This window comes from Bolinopsis microptera, chromosome 10 (genome assembly GCF_026151205.1).
Source record: "Bolinopsis microptera isolate Bmic1 chromosome 10, MBARI_Bmic_1.0, whole genome shotgun sequence".
NCBI classification, from domain to species: Eukaryota; Metazoa; Ctenophora; class Tentaculata; order Lobata; family Bolinopsidae; genus Bolinopsis; species Bolinopsis microptera.
In genome coordinates this window covers 14,243,249-14,265,390 of record NC_087081.1, presented here as the reverse complement: position 1 = coordinate 14,265,390, position 22,142 = coordinate 14,243,249, and the positions used below count along the sequence as shown (strand labels likewise).

The following is a 22,142-nucleotide window of genomic DNA, read 5'->3' as shown; positions in this document are numbered from 1 at the left end:
ATGTTATGAAATTCAATGGTAATATGTATTATGTATGGTATCTTGGATGAAATTAGTTATGACTAGTAGAATAATTTGCCATTAATTGTAGCGTAGTAAATTGCTGGATCAAACTATTGATAACGATTCAAATGCGGTCTCTCGGATATAATTAGTTACGAATAGCACTGATTGTAGCGTAGCATACAATAATAATTATTATAAAACATGATCTTATCGTCAAAAATGATTTAAAAAAATACTTCAATGCGGTAAACTGTACCCTTGAAACAAATTTTCCCAACATCTGTTGCATGCAGCTATATCTTTGATTTCGTTTAATTCATGCAAGTTATCTATGTGCTAATTTCTACTATTTAAATCACTTCTTAAAACAGATAACAAGTTCATTCTAGGTCTCCACAATCTTCTAATATATAAATTATCTGATTCAATAGCAAAAGAGGGGGTGTTCTCCATATATTGCTCATTGAAATAAATAATTACGATTTAAATGTGGTATAGAAGTCGTTCGTTTATGGTGGAGTATTATCAGTTGCCATCAATAACAGGGGGGGGGGGGGGGGGGGTCCAAGAGGAACTTTGGGGAACTTCAGGAAACCTGGGGGACTTTCCCAAAGTTCCCCAAAAATATCATCATGCCAAAAAAATTATCATGCTGCAAGTATCAACTAGTAAGTTAAGATTATACCTTATAATAACATACATGTTCAGTGTCAACATTAATGGGTATTAATGTATATTAGAGAAATTTTGAATAATTTTGGGGAACTTTGGGAACTTTTTTTTGGGGAACTTCAGAAATCTTGGGGGACTTTCCCAAAGTTCCCCTTGGACCTTGGACCCCCCCCCACAACAACAACAACAACTATTCCAATTCTTGACATGGTACTCTTCCGTCTACTAGACGAAATTAATGGACCCACGGCCTCCCTAGAGATAAGAGAATGCTCGAGTCCAGGATGAGTCCAGTGCTTGCGATGATGTGGACCCTACTTGATTCTGTGTCAAGCAGTCGAGGGGTTCACATCATCCTAAGCAAATCTGTGCACTGTTTTTAGGCAGTCATATGATCTGGTAACCATCATATCATAAGTTTTTCACGAACACCTGTTCGTGAACAGGAATCGTGCTATCTGGATTCGGCTCAAATTATGTTTGCGCACAACACACATGTGCTGGTATGGACGTACGTTACAAATTAGATAGAATTTCAGAAATGTTAACAGAGATATACTTTTTATGCAAAAAGTGCAATTTAAGTGGTCTTTTATTTTCAGACAATGCTAGTTCTGAAGTACATTTGCAAATTATGGCCCATCTAACCATGAGTTTGCGCCAAATGGCTGTCGCGCGCTACTACACAAGCGCGAAAGTGTCTGCAGAACAGAAGAACTTTTATTTCGACAAATCTGTTCCAAATAAAAAGTTCGAAAATCGAGTGTTTTAGTGGATAACTTAGAATATATTTTTGATTTTCACAAGATCTGAATGACAGATTTTCTTCAAACTTTCCAGATAGTTAGATGACTATACGACAGATAATGTGTGAGAGTTTGGGAGAATTTCTAAGTGCCAAACTTGAGATATGACTTCAAACACAAGAAAATATCCCCAAATTGAGGTTTCTAGCGGAACACAGGCATATATTTAGAGATCTGAATGATATGTTTTCTTTAAACTTTCTAAATAGTTGTATGGCTATCAGATGGATAATCTGTGCGATTTTGGGCGAGTTTCTATGTGCCGAACTTGAGATATGACTTCAAACACAAGAAAATATCTCCAAATTGAGGTTTCTAGCGGAACACAGGCATATATTTAGAGATCTGAATGATAGGTTTTCTTTAAACTTTCTAGATAGTTGTATGGCTATCAGATGGATAATCTGTGCGATTTTGGGCGAGTTTCTATGTGCCAAACTTGAGATATGACTTCAAACACAAGAAAATATCTCAAAATGGCGGTTTCTAGCGAAACGCAGGCATATATTTCGAAATATATACTGGAGAATAATGCACCTCTAAGTCAGCATAAAAAGCACACGAAGAAGTTGAATTACAATCAGTTTTTCTCAGATTTACATCGACACGCCGAGCTAATCAGCTTGTCTTTGTAGTTGTACTATGGATTTCAACTCTGTGGAAAGTTTGAACAAACTTTAAAAAGAGTTATCGCTGGCGATGTATTAATGCTTTTCATACAAAATTGATGTCTCGGACCAAAGTACTAACAATAAAGTATGGAACTTTGTAACTCTCGAAAACTCAAACCGTTTACAAAGCTGGATCATTCGAGATTGATGGGTATAACGAAAGACCCCTTGGCTACTGCTGTTGAAAATCTTTCTAAATTGATGACAGGCAATATTGAACTATGTAAATCTGCGGCCAGTACGAGACAGACTGGAATCAGAGCAGTCTAATTATTAGAAGGATCAGTTCAAACAGCAACAGAAAGAGCTCGACTTTGTCCAGCAAATTGTAAAACCTGAGATGAAAAAACTTGGTTTGACATCGTGAAGGAGAACTGTGAAACACGTCCGCAGTAAGAATTTCATTGTATACGGCGTACCAAACAATTAGGGCAGTGATCCACATATAGTGGCAGAAGAAGTGATCACCGAGATTTGGGAATCATCGGAGTGTGATACTGAGGTGGTGACAGAAAATTTGATCAGGATTAAAAAACATGCAGATTATAGTGGTAAACCGAGACCGATAAAATTGACATTGGCTTGCATGGAATCAGTCAAAATGGTTGCTGCTCGAACAAGAAGCCTGAAGAAATCTAAATGTGCAGCGTACTATACGTGGTTCATCACACCTGACAGAAATAGGGAGGAGAAAGCAGCCTATCAGAAACTTATTGTAAAAATGAAGGAAAGTAATGCCTGCCCTGCCTAGGTCGATCCAGATGAAATCTGGAACGAGTTTCGTGTCAACGCTTCTCTCCATTTATCCCTATCACACATGAGTAAACGCAGCTGGTCAGGTTCCATTCCAGTGTCTTCAAGTAGGACGTCCGGGAAGGTCTTATGTGGTCGTCCTCGATAACGCTGGCCATAGGATGGTTGCCAGAAAAGGAGTTGTTGAGCAGGTTGGTCCTGTAGACGGTAGACATGTCCTGCAAAACAAAGTCTTCGTGTCTTTATAGTATCTGTCACCGATGGAATCTTTCCGTAAAGAACGGAGTTAGGTGTATGTGATTTCCATGAGATACCAAAGACCCTTCGTAGCATTCTAGTATAAACACCGTCTAGTGCTCTGATATCAGCCTTTTTAAGAGTCCAGGTTTCTGCACCATACAGCAGAACAGGTTCTACTGCAGTTCGAAAAATCTTAGTCTTGATCTTCCTGGACATATTAGATTTCCAAAAAGCATCTAGACTCTGTAAAGCTTTCCATGCGAGGCCTTTCCTGACATTGATGTCTCTGCTTGTTGAGGCTATAAAGGATCCCAGGTACTTAAAGTCATGAACTTCCTCTAAAGGGTTGCCGTTAATAAAGACTCTATCGTCTGAGTTGACAGGTCGCGGGATGTTATAGGACATGTATTTGGTCTTTCCGATGTTAATAAGGAGACCATAACGGGCTGCTATGTCAGAAATGCTTTGGCAAAGGCGGCCATTTTCGCTGAAGCTGTCAGTAATTGTTGCTAGGTCATCGGCGAAGTCCAAATCAGCAATGTAGTTACTTCCAACTTTAAACCCATCACGTGGCCCTATTGCTAGTCTTAGTATGAAATCCAGGACGATGATAAAAATGAGAGGTGCAAGAACATCGCCCTGGAGAATTCCGAGGTTGGTAAGGAATTCTAAGGTTATACCTTCAGGGGTCATGATTTTAGCCTTGGTGTTGATGTAGAGTGACATAATGGCTTTTATGATTTTTCTAGGAAAGCCGTAGGAAGCCAGGATGTCGGGAAGATGCGATCTGAAGATGCAGTCAAAGGCCTTTGAGAAGTCAATAAAGGAGATGACACAAGGAAGCTGGAAGTTCACAACCTCTTCGATGATACGTCTAAGAGCCAGAATCTGTTCACGAGTCCCTCTTCCAGGCCGGAAACCATTCTGGTTGTATCGGAGGCGAGGTTCTATGTGGCTCCTGATTCGGTTTAGAAGCAGCCTGTTGTAGATTTTCGTGGCAACAGGGAGGATGGAGATGCCTCTGCTATTTTCAGGACAGAACTTCTTAGCTCCTTTGGGTATAGGAAGAATGGCAGTGACAAGAAGCTCTTCCGGGGCTTTACCAGTAGCTAGCATGTTGTTGAACAGAGATAGTAAAGTAGTGTCCAAGTCAACACACTTGTACAGCAGAGAAGGAATTCCGTCATGACCGTACGTATCCTTTGTCTGCTTGAGAGCTGTAGATAGTTCATCTGCTGAGAACGGTGACGTTTCAATTGGGAGTTCTGGCTTTTGGACTTCAAAGCTACCCATTCTGATGTTGTCAGCAGGATTGTAAAGCAGTTTGCTGTAGTGGTCAGTCCACGCCTTTGCTCGATCTGCCTTGTTTCTATATCCAGGTAATGGAGACATAGATTTAGGCTTCCGATTGGTAAGGTCGTTTATAAGCTTCCACGCAATACCAGAGCTGTTTGATTTCGTCTGCCATGCTGCATACCCTGGGTGGTTTGCGGGGTGCGGAATAAACAGCTGATCTACTTGATCAATTGTCTTATTAACAAACGCTTCTTGTATGCTGGTTTCGACCTTCCTGACTTCAACGGTGGCATCACGGAGGGCTTTAGTAGCAGCTCGTGTCTTTCTTTTGTGACTATCTTTCAACGCAGCATCTCGTGCCTTGACAGCAGCCCGGTACTCAGGATTAGATGAAATCTGAGCAGTTAGACTAGTCTTCTTCCTTTTGGGAAGTACTTTCTCTGCTGTGTCATTAATAGCACTTATCATGTTGGTGTATGCATGCTGGTTGTGTTGGACGAGGTCATCAGTCTCGTTCTCTTCATCCATTAAGGCAGTGAACCTATTCTGGAGCTGGAGTTGGAAGGCTGTTGCAGTTGCAGTGTTACTTTTTAACTCCTCCCAGTCATACTTGATTACCTTAGGTCGGACGATGTTGGTCCTTATTGACAGCTTGATAGTCGCTGTGACAATCCGATGGTCAGATTGAACCGAGGGATTAATGTATGACTCACAGTTTTTAAGTGAATTCTGCCATTTTGAGCGAATGAGGATGTGGTCATTCTGATGCAGTTGACCATTTGGTGCTGTCCAAGTCACCTTTTTAGAATGCTTTTTGTTAAACTTTAGCGCACCGATGGTAAACGCGTTTTCTTGGGCAAAATCAAGAAGATGCTGTCCGTTTCGGTTTGTACATTCATAAAATGCGTTGGTGTTGCAGGTGTCTTTTCCAAGGTGAGCATTCAGGTCGCCAGCTATAGCTACTACGTCATGAGGTGGAAAAGATCGGACACAAGAAGTTAACTCTGCATAGAACTGTTCAACTTCAAGGTCTGTAGATACATTAGTAGGTGAATGACAAGTAACTAAGTGTGTGCAAACTTCACCGGTAAAAGAAACAGACATTATCCTGTCTGAGAATAAGTTATGGTCGATGTAGCAGCGTTGGGCCCAAGGGGAAAGGAGGAAGCCAAGTCCGAGGAGCGTTCTACTTTTAGGGGGAGGAGATGCTAGGAGGAACTTGTAGCCATCACGCATTATATAAGGAGTCTTCTTAATACGATGCTCTTGAAGTGCAATCACAGGTATGTCAAAGGCTTTGGCTTTGCACACAAGTTCCCATTGCTTCCATTCTTCAGTGAGAGATCTTACATTGTAAGTAGAAAGGTAAAAGGATTCTGAGATTTTTTTGTTGATTTTTGGTTTTTTGATGGTCCTTCTTTTAACCCAGATACCATCGGCTGCTTCTCTCCCCGAAGGGTTTAAAGGTGCAGCGTCATCATGAGCTGGACTATCAGAAGGAGAGGTAGGGGCTGGAACCCTAGTGCTGTAGTTGTTTAGTTCGTTGTAATGTTGATAAACGGGTGCGTGGCAAAAAACTTTGCGAGTACCAGAGTAAAGCTAGGGGTTGGTAGCCTACTAGCAACAAGTCCAAGATCTCAGGCAACCAAAAAATGACTGATAAGAGAACTGAGGGTCTGCAGCCACACACAGACAGTGAGGGAGAGTAAAATAGGGGGGTTTTGTGCCTCAGTACACAGAACCTAAAGTCATCAAGCTGTGAGGAGGTTCTTACAGCAGAAGTAGGCTAGAAACTGTGACATCAACATGTTTCTAGTTAAAAGGGAGAGTGTTCTGAATAACTCTGATGGCCAGACTGCCATCTTGATGTCCGCTGGAAGTAGTGCGCTCGTCGCATCTGCCACTCAGCATACCTGCAGCAGGCAGGATCCTCTGAAGCTCTTGCTACACGGCGTTAACTGTATCCGTGCATTACCATTCCCGGGTGTCAGTAGCGCGAGTCTACTGCTCGGACCCACTCCAGAGTGAGGAACAAGGAAAGTAATAAGTATCATTAAATTACAACCGTGATTGTAGCTCAGGTATGTGATGACTTGTAGAGCACACATCGCTGAATAGCAATCGTGATGCAGGTCTCACCCAGGCCAGGTTTATCTATAGAGGCCAGAGGGCTCTTTTTTTTAGGAAAAACTACCAATTGTGTTGTGTTGTGTTGTGTGCTAAGCGTAAGGTACATCGTTTCATTTTTGGATATCATTTTGGTATGTCCTAAGCAAAAGAAATTCATATTTATCTAATTTTATGTAATTATGCTACATGTAATACTTTGAAATATTATAGTAAACATTAACCATGAATGTACCAAAAGCTGGTCCCCAAACAAACAAACAAAAGTTGACGTAAGCGGTAGGGCCATTTCAATATTCCTTCCGAAGAGCTAATAAAATGATAAACAATTATACGATGACGTGACGTGTTAAAAATATTGATTGTACAATCGCAACATTGGCACATTATGATAGGAGGCTAGGCGGGACCGGCTTTTCTTAATAGGTATAACATTTCCATATAGACAAGTCCGTGAAAAAAGCAAAGTCTGTTATAGGCTGGATCAAACGAAGCTTGATCTGCCGAAACAAATTTGTTATGCTGAATGTTTACCGAACCCTAATTCGACCTCACATCGAATACGCTGTGCAAGTGTGGAATCTACCAGCAGAGCACGGAAACTGGAGAACTAATAAAGTATTACTCCCCTCTGATAGAGGGGAGTGATATCTACCAGCTGCTTTTGGTCCCATGCAAAAATATTGTTGCTAGCCGAAATTATCGCCGGTCTAAGGTCAGCGCTTATGTGTAATTGTATTGCGCGAGCGATTTTCAATCGCAAGTTCTAAAAATCGAGTCTAAAAATCTATCTTCTCCTACATTTTTTGAGCAGCAATCACCCTGAAACTTTCAGGATATGCTCTAGGGACAATTTAGAAGAGATTGATCATACAAAATTTTTTGATAGGCCTTTAAAAATTTTGAAAATCTTGGACCTCAAAAAATCGTAAAAATTCGAGGTCCAAGATTTTCAAAATTGAATAAAAAATTTTTAAAGGCCTATCTCAAAATTTTGTATGATCGATCTCTTTTAAATGGTCCCTAGAACATATCCTGAAAGTTTCAGGGTGATTGCTCAAAAAATGTAGAAGATAGATTTTTAGACTCGATTTTCAGAACTTGCGATTGAAAATCGCTCGCGCAATACAATTACACATAAGCGCTGACCTTAGACCGGCGATAATTTCGGCTAGAAACAATATTTTTCCATGGGACCGAAAGCAGCTGGTAGATATCACTCCCCTCTATCAGAAACAACTATAATGTCAATTTCGAGAGAATTTTGATGAAGACCCCCCCCCCCGGCCCCCTTAAGACTATTAAGAACATGTTCAGAGAGAATTTACACGAATAATCGACGGGATTGGTATTCTACCATACGATGAGAGACTGAGAATCCTCCAGTTAACAACACTACTGGAGCGCCGTATGAGGGGTGATCTTATTGAAACCTTGAAAATAACGACGGACAAAGTGGACTATGGACAAGATCTTTTCAGGATATCACGTAGCGGTACCAAGATTCTAATTAAGATAAAAGAGGAAATCAGGTCCTCAGTAACCGTGTTAACAATTACTGGAACAAAGTACCAAGTTCGGTTAAAGAAGCCAGTTCAGTAGACGCATTAAAAGCTCGACTTCAATGTTATAAAACTGAACTGATAGCGAGTGCAGCATCGTCAAAAGGTCAAAGGGTCACTTCTGGGATCTTAACGAAACCTTGATGTCAAAAATAAATACATCATGTCAGCATGATTCATATGCATATTTCATGTCTAATAAGCCATTGATTGCTAAATACCGAGGAATCAATGTTTCTTGGTTGTTAATATCAGAACTACATGTTCTAAAAATAATTAATCATAACATGTTCCGGATAGGAACATTTTTCTTTTTGAAAATATTGTGTGATCTGCAATAGCGAAGAGTGCAGTTCATGTGTTTCAAGTTCTGTCGAGATGGCTATGTGGCCATAATCCTATCATTATAATTATTATTAGTATTTCAGCCCAAGGTTACATTTAATTCAGAAATTTTGTTATTAGGCATTACACAATATATATATGTCGGTGGATGTCGGTGACTACGATAATCTTATCTATAACTAAGGTTAAACAGAAATGCCCCAAGTTCCAGTTCACTGCAACAACCATGGTAGGGCTAAATTACCACATTGGTAAAAGTCACTAATTATTGCGGGATAAACTAAAGGGAGACAAGAAGTTAGTAAAAGTGATATTCTCACTACTGAGAAGTTATTAAAATAAAACGTACCGTGCTCTCTGTCTACCATAGTACTGTGTAGTGTGTACTACCTCTCATCGATCTTTTGCTTTATTAACTGGCACCAACTCACTGACAGAAGAAATGATATTAACTGCGATATAGTGATTTTATTGTTTATTGACCAATAAAATAAATCTAATAAGTTCAGCGTACTAATTGTGCATCGATTAAACCAACAACATACTATTCTATTTGTTGAGGTTATAATATTATATATTGAACATCAGTCAATTTGAATAAACACAGCTCTACTTACAACAGGTTGTTTGGGCAATTGCAATTATAGCGACAACAATAAGCCGCCGATCAGGCCGATCAGGGAAACAGTGCAGGCCCTCCTCACGAACTCTCTGCTGTGCTGGCGCAACAAGCGATACTGGTGGGGTGGTCAGAAGATGTGATGGCCCGTCAAGTCTTGGCGACACTCAGCAGAGGTCACATAGGATAGAAAACAATGTTACCCAAGAACTTCTTGGTCCAACCTATTGAACTTATATAGAAGAGTAGAAATAGGTAAGTTCACGGTTATCACGCAATCTGCGGTTTCCCGTTTCCGAGAAATGTCTTGAAGCTTGCCAAAGCCTTTTGATATTGTCACTATATTGTCAATTTAGGGGAGAAAATTCCAAGTCTCAGCTTTCACTGCAAATGAGGAGTCGTAGGCATGGAGCGTGCAGAAGCTGATTTTTTTTGGTGACAGAAGGGAGTATTACTTTAACTCTCAGTCTGGCATTCTCTCTGAACTGTACATCTATATAGGTAAGTTGGACATATCCCTGGAGAACTTTCCACAGATGTATGATGGAGTCTAGCCTTCTCAGCATCTTAGCAGCCAGCAGGGATTTAAGTTTCAGTTCCTTCGGTTTATTCCAATAGTCGGTGTTTTTGAGCCCTAGGATCTGTCTACAATTAACTGGCGTTGTATCTTCTCGACTGACTGGATATTATACATCTTTTTTGGATTTCAGAGCAGCAGTACTCCACTCGCTGGATCTTAATATCAGGGATTTGTAGAGCTGGAGCATTATAGGTTTTGTCCTGTCTTTGAATAGTCCAAGAACCCAAGGTGTATAGTGTGTGATGCCAGTCATAAATGGCAGCTCCTAGAAAAGTTACACTGGTTAATACTCAGGTTTGTGAAAAAGATAAAATTAGATGACCAATTTCTGTCAGTGCAAATATTGTCAAACATGAGTGGGCTTTACAACCATTTGAGGGGAAAGAGCCCTGAAGATCAGCTATCTAAAAGTAACTTGGCTCTAAAGTCTAAATTATATTGCAGCGATATAAAAAGTCGCTGTATCATTACATAGAAAATCTTGCTTTTTCAGAACTACTAGAAAGTTTGGGACTAATTCATGGGAGCAAAGTAAAGTCTAAATGTACAATTGTAGCTGCTGTAGTGATGTGCTGCATCAATTCAAATATTAAAGATCGAAAGGTATACACAACAAGAGCGTGTATAACGACGGTATACTTGCCAATTACGAAACGATCTGTTTGATCATAACACGTGTGCGCGCGCAATTCTGGAATAATCCAAGAGATGAACTGTAGAGTGTAACTTTACACTGTAATGTGTATTATGTAGATGAGCGACGAGCGTGTACATCAATCATCAATGTATGCTATTTCTGACGAAGTATGGTCCTTTGTATAATAAGAAGTAATCACTCATCCACATGTTTAGTAATCGCTCGCTCAGGAGAAGTGGGTGGTGGGGAGAGATGTGTGAGGGTTTTAAACGCTATTAATATGTAGTTGTACCCTATTTGTATGTAAACATGTATACTGTATAGCAGGGTACCAGATAATGAGATAGAGCTAAACTAGTAAGCAGGGCATAGCTAATACTGTGGTACTGTTTGCTAACAAATACTGGGGTATATAGGTTCGCTTATATAGTATTTTTCAGAGATCATGGCTGTAAATTATGCTAATAAATAACCACTATTTTGGACCGAAAACGGGAACAAGTACGGGACCAAGCCGGGATTGGGACCAGGATCGTAGCAAACAAGAATGTTACTTTCAATATTCTTTCATCTTATAATGTATAATCAATAATGGCGTTATAGGTGCAGTATATTTTAAATAGCAAGTTAGCAAGTTGGTTGATATTGGATTTCTAGAATGTTCTGCATTCGATTTTAGCGTAAAAAATACTACTGGTATTTTTTATCCGAATCTATTGTCCGATTAGGCGTTGCGCTGTGGTTACCTAATTACGAGACATATTTAAAAAGTCGAAATACGGTGGTTTTCCAACAACAACAAAAACGCCATATTTTCACGTATTTTCTTAGATTATGACTTTGTCGATTTACTATTAATATAGTTAACTATCAGTATATGATTAATCTAACAAATGAACACTAGTATTTCAACTATGGGACTACACTGGAGAAAGAAAAATCTCTAAATACCATGATTGAATGTGGGGTATGAAATGAGATGGTTTTCGGTAAGAAATCCCATATTTTTGGTCCCAAATCAAATTTAGGTCACCGGAATTTCGTACCTTTTAAATATGTCTCGTAAGTCGTAAGGTAATCAGAGTGACTCTTACCTACAAAGCAATCTCAAACCGCCAAAATTCCTGATCTCCAAGTCTAAGAGAGGTGGGCTTCCGACAAAGAAAGAGTGCAAGAATCAGAGCAGACAGTGATATCGAGAAGGAAAGAAACAGTGATTATACTGACGACTCAGTCAGAGAGATTGACGATGATGCAGTGACTTGGAACCAACTGACAAACTCCTAAGCAGTATTTCAGACGGGTCCGGATATCTGAACAACGTGATAAGGGACAAGGTTACAAGATATTTGAAAGACAAGCTAGAGCCCCAGAGACGAAATCTCCTGGAGGTCTGGCGGAAAAATCACACTATGTACATCTGAACCAGCTTGTCTGAATCTATCTGTGTCCGCCTCCTTTCTCAGTCGCGATCAGTGAAAGGGGGCCGGCTTTCAAGGTGACGAAAAACATTGACTGAGCATCCTGCCGGAAAACTTAGATCAACTACGACTGAAGAGCCAGAAACTACGAAATATTATATCAGTTCAAGTTCCCTCCTGATTGTTTATTGTTTATATTACATTACCCCGAACAATGTCAATGAAACGATAAGTTTTATTTTACATTCCTTTAATCATAAATAAAATAAGAGCTTAAACCACGAATTAGTCAGCTAGAAGTAATCTTGAGGAAATATTTTTTGGTGATTGTATATAATTATTTAAAAAACTTTATTTGGTTGTTAGTATTTTTATTATGGTAAGTGGTTGAATTTAGTGAGACAAGGTCAGTTTCTCTATTATCTTAGAAAAATTTCTACTTTACAGTAGGCAATCCGCAATGCTGAGTGGCAGGAATGAGGGACCAAAACGCTTGGGGCTAACAATGTGAAAAAGACGACTCGTGCGACGAGAGTATGGTTACGGAGTCAAATTAAGAGCCAGTTAGATTTATACTGACGGATCAGGTGATGAGGACATTGTGTAGGGTAGCATACTAGCATGTGTTAATTTACCGACTCTGACACAACATTTTTGGTATCCTTTAGTCTCACCATAATTAAAAACCAGCACTTAACTCGGACACTAAAACCTGGTGTCCGCTACTTAGGTATTACAAATATACCTATTTTATAATTACATTTATACAATAGTATGTACAAACACAAACACAGCATAAGCTTACCCAACAAACCAGCTTAACCAACTCTGAAACTATAACAACCCCATAATATCCTTTATTGATTACAAGCACAAGCACATCTCACCTAACAAACTGGCACTTAACTCTGACAGTGTTTCATTGATTTATTAATAACGAATTAATTGGGGACGAATAATCGGCAGATTTTTGACCGACATCGGGATTAAGCCGGGATCCCGGTCGAACCTTGACCGCAATCATAACAGTAGCCTAAGACCGGACCGAAACAGTTTTTGTCCATAATTCTTTAGGGAAGCATTTTTACTACGTCATCGACCGGGTGATTTGGAATCAGCGTCCAAAAATACACCGGTTCAGGTTACTTTCATACCCTGGTTGGGACCTTTTTTATTTCACACAATTTTTTATTGAGACGAGCGATTTAGTAGGAGCGGATTATTGGAATTGTTTTGATATGGTGTGATGAAAATCCCGATAATTTATTAAAAAGGTTTTAAAATCGATGGTCATTCTTATTTCTCAATTCTATGCGAAAGATTAAAAACTAGAACTTGATAATCTAGTTGAGAACTTTATATTGGCTGTAACTAATACTATAACTATAAGTGCCTCAATATATTATGAATAAAACTTAACCTGTTGTGAACTCGGAGATCATAATAACAGTATTCACTATTCATGGGGTTCCGGGTTGCTTGACCAAAGAGGCTAAATTAGTTCCCTACAAAACTCTATTTCGAAATTATAGACAATGACAACCTTTAACATATTTTAAGTCCAATTGCAAATGACAAAAGTGTAGCAAAGTAACACTAACTAGCAATAAGTCTGCTGATTACTGACAATTTAACAGAAACCTTTAAACCTAGAGGGGATATTAAAAACATGTGGGTGATACGCAAGGATTTTATTGTTTATTAGCAGGAGCTTTCAAAATATTTGTGTAAATCGTCTTCAGCTGACTTTCTAACACCTTTAAAGTTGTCTCCCTTTGAATCATCCGCCGAATGATCTGATCAGCTGCCGAATAAAAACAACGAACAAAGAAACATCCGCCGAATGATCTGATCAGCTGCCGAATGATGACAACGAACAAAGAAACAGGAAATATTTGTAAAATGAAATGGCTGATCAAAGAGATTAAATTAATTCACTCCAAAAACTGTTATCCAACGAGAAAATATTGCACCGATTATATATGTGCAAATGCAATGCACGAGTCTAACAGTGACTAGACATGACTAACACGTCGCGCGCGGCATAAGAAATATGGGAGGAAATCTGGCACCACGATTTGTGGTGCCAGTTGTGGCCAAGGATAGAGCCCTCTTTACCGCCTCCGGCGGTCGCGCGCTACTGCAAGCGAGAGGGCTCTGGTTAGAGCAAAGCTAAAAGCAGCGTATTTTTCCCCATTTTGATCACTATATCAACTCCGATATCCACCAAATTTTTCGGACAGTTGTAAAATTAGCCCTATTGGATTTGGAAGATCGTCACCAATTTTCAGAATGATCTCATTCAAGGAATTGAAGATATATCCAAATAATACGACAAAAATATACGAATTTGGTCAAATTTGGTCAAATTACGCGATTTTTACAGCTAATTTTGCTCCAAAAGCCGCGCACCATCGAATATGGCACCTAGGCAAAACTCACTGATCTTTCCAAAAAGGTATGACAAATTTGGTATTGTGAAAATTCTCACAGTCTCTAGAAAACAATGGTACAAAAATTTTTAAAATCCGAACAAGTTTATTTTTATGGTGCATCTCCTACAGTAACCCAATCCTTAACAAAAGCATATGCTGAAACCCTAACCCTAACGAGAAATTAGACTAACTTCCTTATACGGTCATATCACGTGATCGAGACAGTTTTTCGCCAATATTTCGTCAGGGGAGCATTTTACTGACTTACTGACTTAAGTCGGCTTCTTGGTCCGAGCAACTACAATTCCTCGCCACACGTCGCGGTCAAGCATAACAGATCTTATCTCTTCAACACAGGAAAGGCTGGTGTCCTTCTTTAGCATGTCCAGAAACGTAAGGTGGGGCCTCCCCGGTCTCCTGTATCCATGCTGAGGGTCCCAGAACAGAAGTTGGTTTGCCAGAAGGTCGTCATGCCTGGCTACATGTCCAGCCAGTCTCATTCTTCTGGAGGCTATCATCGCTGATGGCTTGGGGATGTTGCCGTATAAATCACTGTTGTTGATGATTTGTGGCCAACGTATGTTCAAGGCCATCCGGAGCATTCTAGTGTAGCATCCATTGATCCGCTTAGTCATGGATTGGCTTATCGTCCAAGCTTCAGAGCCGTACAGGAGTACGGGCTCAACCGTTGCTCGAAAGACACGGATCTTTAAGTCCCTGCGCATTCCAGACTTCCAGGTTGTCTTTAACTGATGACAGGCCCCCCATGCCTTTGCTTTCCTAACATCAAAGTCCTTCTCCGCACTCATTATTCTGCTTCCAAGGTAGACAAAGTCATCTACTTGCTCTATCTCCTGCCCACTTGCTGCTTTAATGACGGTAGAGTCAGACTCAGAGAGATTGACTCTGATGTACTTCGTCTTACTCTCGTTGAGGTGCAGTCCAACGGAGTTAGCAGCCAGCTCCACACTGAGGAGAAGATCTTGCGCTTGCTCTGCGGTGTCTGTTGTCAGTGCAAGATCGTCAGCAAAGTCGACATCTGTCATCTTAACTGCTGGGTATCTCCTGCTTCTTCTGGGGTTGACAGTGAAGCCCAGATCTTTGCCTCTAAGGTCTGAATAAATCAAACAATATACACATAATATAGCAATGGCCAATTGGCTGACTATAAGGTCATGGCCTGAACTTTAATAGTCAAGTGATGCTAAAGCAGAGCACAAATATGTAATAAGTTAATAGATAAAAATACTGATTCAATGATTAAAATTATAGCTGTGAGTGTCAATAAATTACTGTGTCATAAAAAAGGAACGATGTACACATGATCTGAGATACCAATATCTCAATATCAAAAGGATAGTGTCTAGAAACATTCATAGTCCATGGTGGCAGGTATCAAGTTAAACGAAGTTACACTGACTGGCAATGTATACGATTGCCGTCTCCCTCTCTCACCCCTGACCGCTATCAGGGTGCTCCTGAGGATTGAGAATCTAATCCTGGTGCGCATGTAACACATAATAGCCGCATAGTCTTCTCCTCTCTTCTGGGATAGTTTTTCAGCGAGTCTCTTGTGGTATCTTGTGGCTTGTGGACCCCATCCGCCATTTGTTGAGTATATAAGTGGGGTAAAGGTGCCTTTTTCCACCTGGATGATTCTGTTGTTGTACTTTTTCATTTTCCTCATTTCATGAGCTTTATAGATCTGTTCCATATCTTTTTTGACATATGTGGGTGAGTTGGGGTGGGTAACACAGACATCAAAGAATGTTCGTTCAAATGTGCTCCAGAGACCTCGTGAGGATACATCAGGTGCAGCTCTATCAGCATTGGTACCAACAATTTCTTCATTATCAAGGGGTATCAATGCTGGCTCAGTCACTACATCTCTGCATACTTCACGCTGCAGCTCTGCATTTAGATCGCGGATGTTGTTGTGTCTCATAGAAACATAGCCACCTTTCTTGCATATAAGTGTGTGATTCACATTATTTCTCTCTCCACAAGCACAGTGAAATGGGGTGTTAGGGATCTCCCAACCATAACGCAAGTACAGAGCATCACGGAACTCAATCTTGTTCAGGGAGTAGCCAAATCTCTTCAATGGAAGTGCAGTAAGCCAACATCCTGAACCTTTCTCTTTGATGAACTGGAGAGATCTCTTTAGGTTGGGATCTCTTACACTGTCCTCTATTGATTTGCTAACCGTAAATAAGTGTTTCTCCTTGATTGCCTTGAGACTTTTTATTATGTCATTTTGAATTGACATGTTGTAATGTTCAAGGGTGTTTTGCTGGTTGATAATCAGGTCTGTGAGGTCTTTTGTGATGGTGACTGAGGCTGTGAATTCTCTATTGCAGTTTTCAACTGGGTTGGAGATACCTAGGCCCAGCCATGTCTGACTGGCAATGCAAATATGGAGCGGTCCAAGTCTGATACGTTCTTACCCAAGATTGCTGGAATAAAATCTGTTCTGATGCAATCCTCCAATGGTTGAAACAAGTGACTTATACCCGGGATGGTCCTCTGAATGAACGTCCACCGGTGACAAATTCCCTTAGTATATGCAGTCAAAGCAGCTTGGGGCTCCTCAACAGCAATTGATGACAACAGCTTGATGTCCTGACACCATTTATGGACTTTATCTGAGACATATTTGTTCTTAAAAGCTTCGCTGCCAATTGCTGCACCCAAATGGCGTTCTCCTTCAGACTCAATTTTAATACCAGTGCCTGAGAATACTTTCTGCGCAAGATTTAGGTCCTCGCTATTCTTCACAATCAGGACGGTCTTACTGGCTTTTGGGTAATATCCATACTTTGGTCCTTGCTCCAACAGCGTATCCCACCATATCTTAATACCTTCAATCTTTCCACCAGCACTACTGTCGTCTGCATACCAAGACTGTTTGCAAACACTGGGCTTGGAGGCTGTGGCTAGGTCATCTACTAGAGGCTTGATCCCTAACGCATAGAATGCCATTGCTGCTACATCTCCCTGAGTTGAACCTTCCTCAGACTTTAGTTGGTAGTGGTCCTCGGTAGTATTAATGATCAGGTCTGCTGGCTTTTGGTAGTGGTTCTTTAGATACTGATAGAGCGGAGGACAGATCTCATGAACATTGTGAAGGGCTGCTTCTCTATTAAGACGATTGAACGCATTATCAGCGTCAACCTGTAGTATTGCTTCAGTGTCACTGTCTTCCCAGATCTGTCTCATTGCATGAATGGAAGCCTCTATTCCTGATTTGAGCCCTGCACAGGTCTGCAGTGGGCCAGCAGCATATTGTATATCAGTTTTGAAAGACATTATAACTGCTTTTCCAATGATTCTGCGCAATATCTCCCCGATTCCAATTGGTCTTACACCAGGTTTCCCGTTCTTATCCTGGCCTTTATCAAGAGGGATTAATCTGCATGCAGTGAACTCTTTCAGACAGCTATGATGGATATCTTCTCTACAAAGGCGCCTTGCAACAATTGCTATAGACTCAGCAAGTGTCACTGATGCTTTGCCAAATGATTTGCTGCAGATGATATGCTTCCACAAATCTGAGTCCGTTAGTGTTGGGCCGCCTGATCCATCCAAATATAAACAAGCCCTCTTGACAGTCTCTGCGTCAATCCTCTCAAATATCACTTCCTGAGGTGGAGGAGTACTGTGAGGGTGCAGAACAACTGGATCTGCTTTAACAGCTGGAGGGTGTTTCTCCCCAAGGACCTGTTTAATGTTTGCTGTTAGGCTGTGAACTCCTAAGGTGTCATTGGAACTGTCAACAAATTTGGTGGCTTGTTTAACTTTCCCAAGAAGCATTAGTCGGCAGAAACTCTTCTTCCCGGATTCCTCGCTGATTTTTTGTTGCTGCACCAAGGCTTTCTGAATACTCCTGCACTCCATCATTAGATCGTCAAGTTCTCCATTTTTCCATTTAACCAAGCGCTTGGTGAGATATGTTACATGGTCTCTTGCTTTTGACTTGCTTGACGGTTTTTGCAACATGATTGGCAAGAAGATATGAACCAGTGCGAACGATAGCCTTTCCCACTTGGTAGCATCTGCAAATAGGAGGATGAGCCGAGTCAGTTCTTTTATAAAGTCGCTACCTGATTTACCTCTGGGAACTAGGAAAAGATTCTTTCTCCATGTCACCATCTCTTGATAAACAGCTTGGACTTTCTCAGCTATCAACTCTTCACCAACCATTGAGCCCCAATTAATTTTGTTTGCTTTCACTGCTTGACAAGTATCACAAAACCATATCTCTTCATTATCCATCTCAGCGTACTCGGTTTCACTGATAAACAAACAAGGTGCATGGAACCATTCTTCACAGCCATCACAACCCAATGCCTTATCCGAATCCCCCACAACACTCCTACACACGGGACAGTTATAACTGATATCATTTTCCTCGTCAGGAGCATCAATGATCTGCTGGTTCTCTACATTATCCCTACATTTCTGACAAACCCACCGTTCACTGTCCACTGGTGCAGACTTACCAAGACATTTAGGATGGAAAAATGTTTTACAGGAATCACATTGAATGCTACAAGGTTCTGATATAAGATCTTTGGGACAGATTCCACATAACAGAGAAACAACAGGTGTAACATAAGCAATACCTTCAGAAGACAGGTGTTGAGATATCTCCGGATCACAGGTGTCTGGTAGCTGTACACTCTCTGTTTCTGCTGTCTTGTCTTCACCGCTGTTTGTTATCATCGTAGCGGACTTTCCATTGTCATACCTCAAATTATTTCTTATATAGTAGTGTTGAAAGTATTGCCTCTAAGTGCTGTTGTCATCACATAGTCAATGACAATCACGAAGAGGTAGGGCGCCAGTGTATCTCCCTGCATAACTCCAGCAAGTATAAGGAAAGCTTCAGTCAGACCATCCTCCGTGATGACTCGTGCCATGGTGTCCTTGTACATAGCATCTATCAGCCTAACAATGGGCTCTGGTATCCCATATGCCAGGAGTATCTTCATCAATATACCCCAATGAATGCTATCAAAGGCCTTCTTAAAATCGATGAACAAGAGAAGGGCGGTCAGGTTTTTGTCTCTAGCCCCCTCCAAGATCCTCCTTAGACACAGAATGTGGCTGGTGGTACTGCGTCCCTCCCGAAATCCGTTTTGGTTGATCCTCAGGATTTTCTCCATCGCTGGTCTGATTCTGTTAAGGATCATACGATTCAGGGTCTTACTAACAATGGACGTAAGAGCGATTCCTCTGTAGTTATCCACTTTAGTTAGATTTCCTTTCTTTGGCACAGGCACGATGTTGAGTTGCCGCCATTGATCAGGGATTTTTCCATCAACCAGAGCGCTGTTACAGAACTCTAGAATCAGGTCGTCCATGTCCACTCTTTTGAGAATCTCTGGAGCTATGCCATCATCACCATAGGCCTTACCCTCCTTGATCTGCTTCCTCGCCTCCGCTAACTCCTCCCTGCAAAACAGACCAGTCTCTATATCCTGCTGGGGGTGGATGGTTTGGATAACTATTTCCTGGTCAGGTACAGATGGTGGTTGACCCAGGAGCTTAGTGAAGTGGTCCTTCCAGCTCTTCAATCTCCCCTCTGCACTACCTCCATCAACCAGGCTGCATGGCTTGCTTTTCCTGCCATTTATGTCATTAATAAGGTCCCAACTTTCCTTATTCTTGCACCGGTCAGCAGCATCCTCAGCCCGCCTGATCCGAGAAACAAGAGTCTCCTCCTCAACCTCTTTGTAGCTCACTGCAAGTGCATCCTTACACTCCTTAACTACCTCTCTACTCTCCTCTGTAGGATTCTCATGATATGCGTCTTTGGCCTGAAACAGAGTTCTCCTCCTCTCCGATACCCTAGGATCTTGGGAGGGGTTGTTACGTTGTCTTCTTGGGATGGGCTTAAGCAACTTATGATTGGTTGCTTTCACGGCATCCATAAGCTTTCCGTACTGAATCGTGGGATCGTTCTGCTCACTAGATTCTTCCTCCAGTAGCATAGAGAATCTGTTTTTCACCTCCACAGAATACAAGGCTTGCAACTCCTTATTCTCTTTGAGCAGTCTGTAGTCATATCTTACTACTCTAGGTGCATTCTGGCACTTTCGCAGGCTGAGTTTGACTGAACTAACTACTAGACGGTGGTCCGACCCAAGAGAGTTAAAAGAATTGGAGACAACAGTGTCCTTGACTGAGTTACGCCACTTCTTCCTTATCAGGATGTAATCAATCTGACTCTTGCTCAGTGTTCCGTCAGAGAGATACGTCCATAGTTTACTGGGACGTTTCTGGAATCGGTGGTTAGTTGCCTCAAGGTTTCCCTCCAACAAAGTATCCCTGAGAAGCGATCCGTTTCTGTTGGATACTCGATGCCAGTACCAACCTGAATCCTCCTCATTCAATCTGCTAAGATGGGCGTTAAGATCACCAACAACCATTAGCAGATGATGGGCTGGCACCTCTCCTAATGCAGATCTTAGTCCCTCGTGAAAGTCCTCTGCCTCTTCATTTGATGCTGCTTCAGTGGGACTGTACACCGTTATTACTGTAAGCCGTGGGTTTCCATCAAAGGATATGAGAAAAATTCGCTTCCCAAACGATTTCATGAGACTCACTGCTTTGTAGGCCTGCTTGGTCAGCATAAACCCAACTCCACCAGTAGCAGCTTGTCGGGTGTTTCTCCAAGCAGGTGTGGTCACCAGGTGCACACCCTTCTCAAAACTCTGGATCTTGATCTCCTCCTCATGCACAATCCGGTGCTCTTGTACCCCTAAAACTGCAACTCTACTCTCAAGGAAGAGCGATGCTAACTCTATCCTCTTATACTGTTCCCTAACAGTACGAACGTTCAGTGTCCCGATGAACGTTTTCCTACTACACGACACAACGCTGCCACAATTACTGCTCTTCTTTTCCGGTTCTGTACTTATCCTGTTGTGTTGTGTTGGGTACAACAGTACATCATCGCCTGGCCCTCCCAGATTGGGATTTAAGCCAGCCAAGTCATAAAACTGCCGACCCTCCACAAGATTCGTGTTAGGGGCTTTAACCCTAGTGCTGTATAAATTCATCATAGTTGTTTTTCAAATAGCTAAATGACCCCATGGAGTCCCCTTCATGGTGGCAAATGGTCATTTCCCAAAGCCACGCTACCGGAACATTTGGGTTTGAACCGCAGGAACATCAACTTGAGTTGAACTTTTTATCAGACTTTAACCAATCGAACTGTCTGCTCAGGGTAAATGATGTGGTGAATTCTTCTTCTTCTTCTTCTTCTTCTCCGACACTACCCGAAGGTAGCCACTCCTGTCCCTGAGCTAGGGGGGCTAGGGTGTCAGCATAAGCTAAACTTTTGCAGGAGCTAGCCCTCTCCCTGACTGCCCGTTACCCCGGGTATGGGGGTCATCCTTTCCACCAGAGCGTGGTCCAATCATTTGGGTCGTAGTGGAAAGTCAGAGGATATAATGACCAACACCTCCAGCTGATGCTCCGCACCTCTCTTCTTCAGAGGCTAGGAGTTCGAGAGACAACTGACGTTCCTATCTTGTCTCTCCGGGGGTCAGCTATCTACCCGTCGCCCATCCTGATTCTAGCCTGGAGTTCACCACCATCCATCGTCCAGTATCCAGTCTTCACCACGTGGAGGCATCAGGAGGACTTGTTGCAGAGAGGCTAAGGTCGACTTATTCGACTAGGTACTGACAGGGGGGCACTAGCGGGGTACCTCCGATTCACAGCCCTGGCTTTTATAGTGAGAGCACAGAACTGCTAGTCAGCGGTGATCTTTTTGATCACCTACGCATCTACAACCATTGGAAGACTAAACCCTATGTCATAAGGGGTGATTCGGAATCAGCGTCCGAAAATACATCGATTGAAGTTGGTTTCAACTGTCGGGGGCCCTTTTAGAACAATCTCGAAGATCGACTGTAGAGTGATTTAGCACGCTCGGGTTTTTTGCCTATAACTCTCCGTG

The 22,142-nt window shown here is 41.6% G+C and overlaps 2 protein-coding genes across 3 annotated transcripts in view; both read right to left on the bottom strand.

The window, feature by feature from the left end:
* LOC134821691 (unconventional myosin-Ie-like) overlaps positions 1-18,945 on the bottom strand; it is a 122,871-nt gene extending 103,926 nt beyond the window's left edge. For both annotated transcript variants that reach the window (XM_063832402.1, XM_063832403.1), the window contains exon 1: positions 18,921-18,945. The gene's annotated coding sequence lies outside the window, so the exon portion shown is untranslated. The remainder of the gene's footprint in view (positions 1-18,920) is intronic.
* On the bottom strand, positions 18,934-21,237 carry LOC134821651 (uncharacterized). The gene has a single exon (XM_063832355.1). The coding sequence runs from the start codon at positions 21,235-21,237 to the stop codon at positions 18,934-18,936; it is 2,304 nt and encodes a 767-aa protein (XP_063688425.1).
* Positions 21,238-22,142: the final 905 nt, after the last annotated feature.

What these genes read in the sequence shown, in the direction of transcription:
- LOC134821651 (XM_063832355.1), bottom strand. Translation starts at nt 21,237, where the DNA reads ATGAATTTATACAGCACTAGGGTTAAAGCCCCTAACACGAATCTTGTG.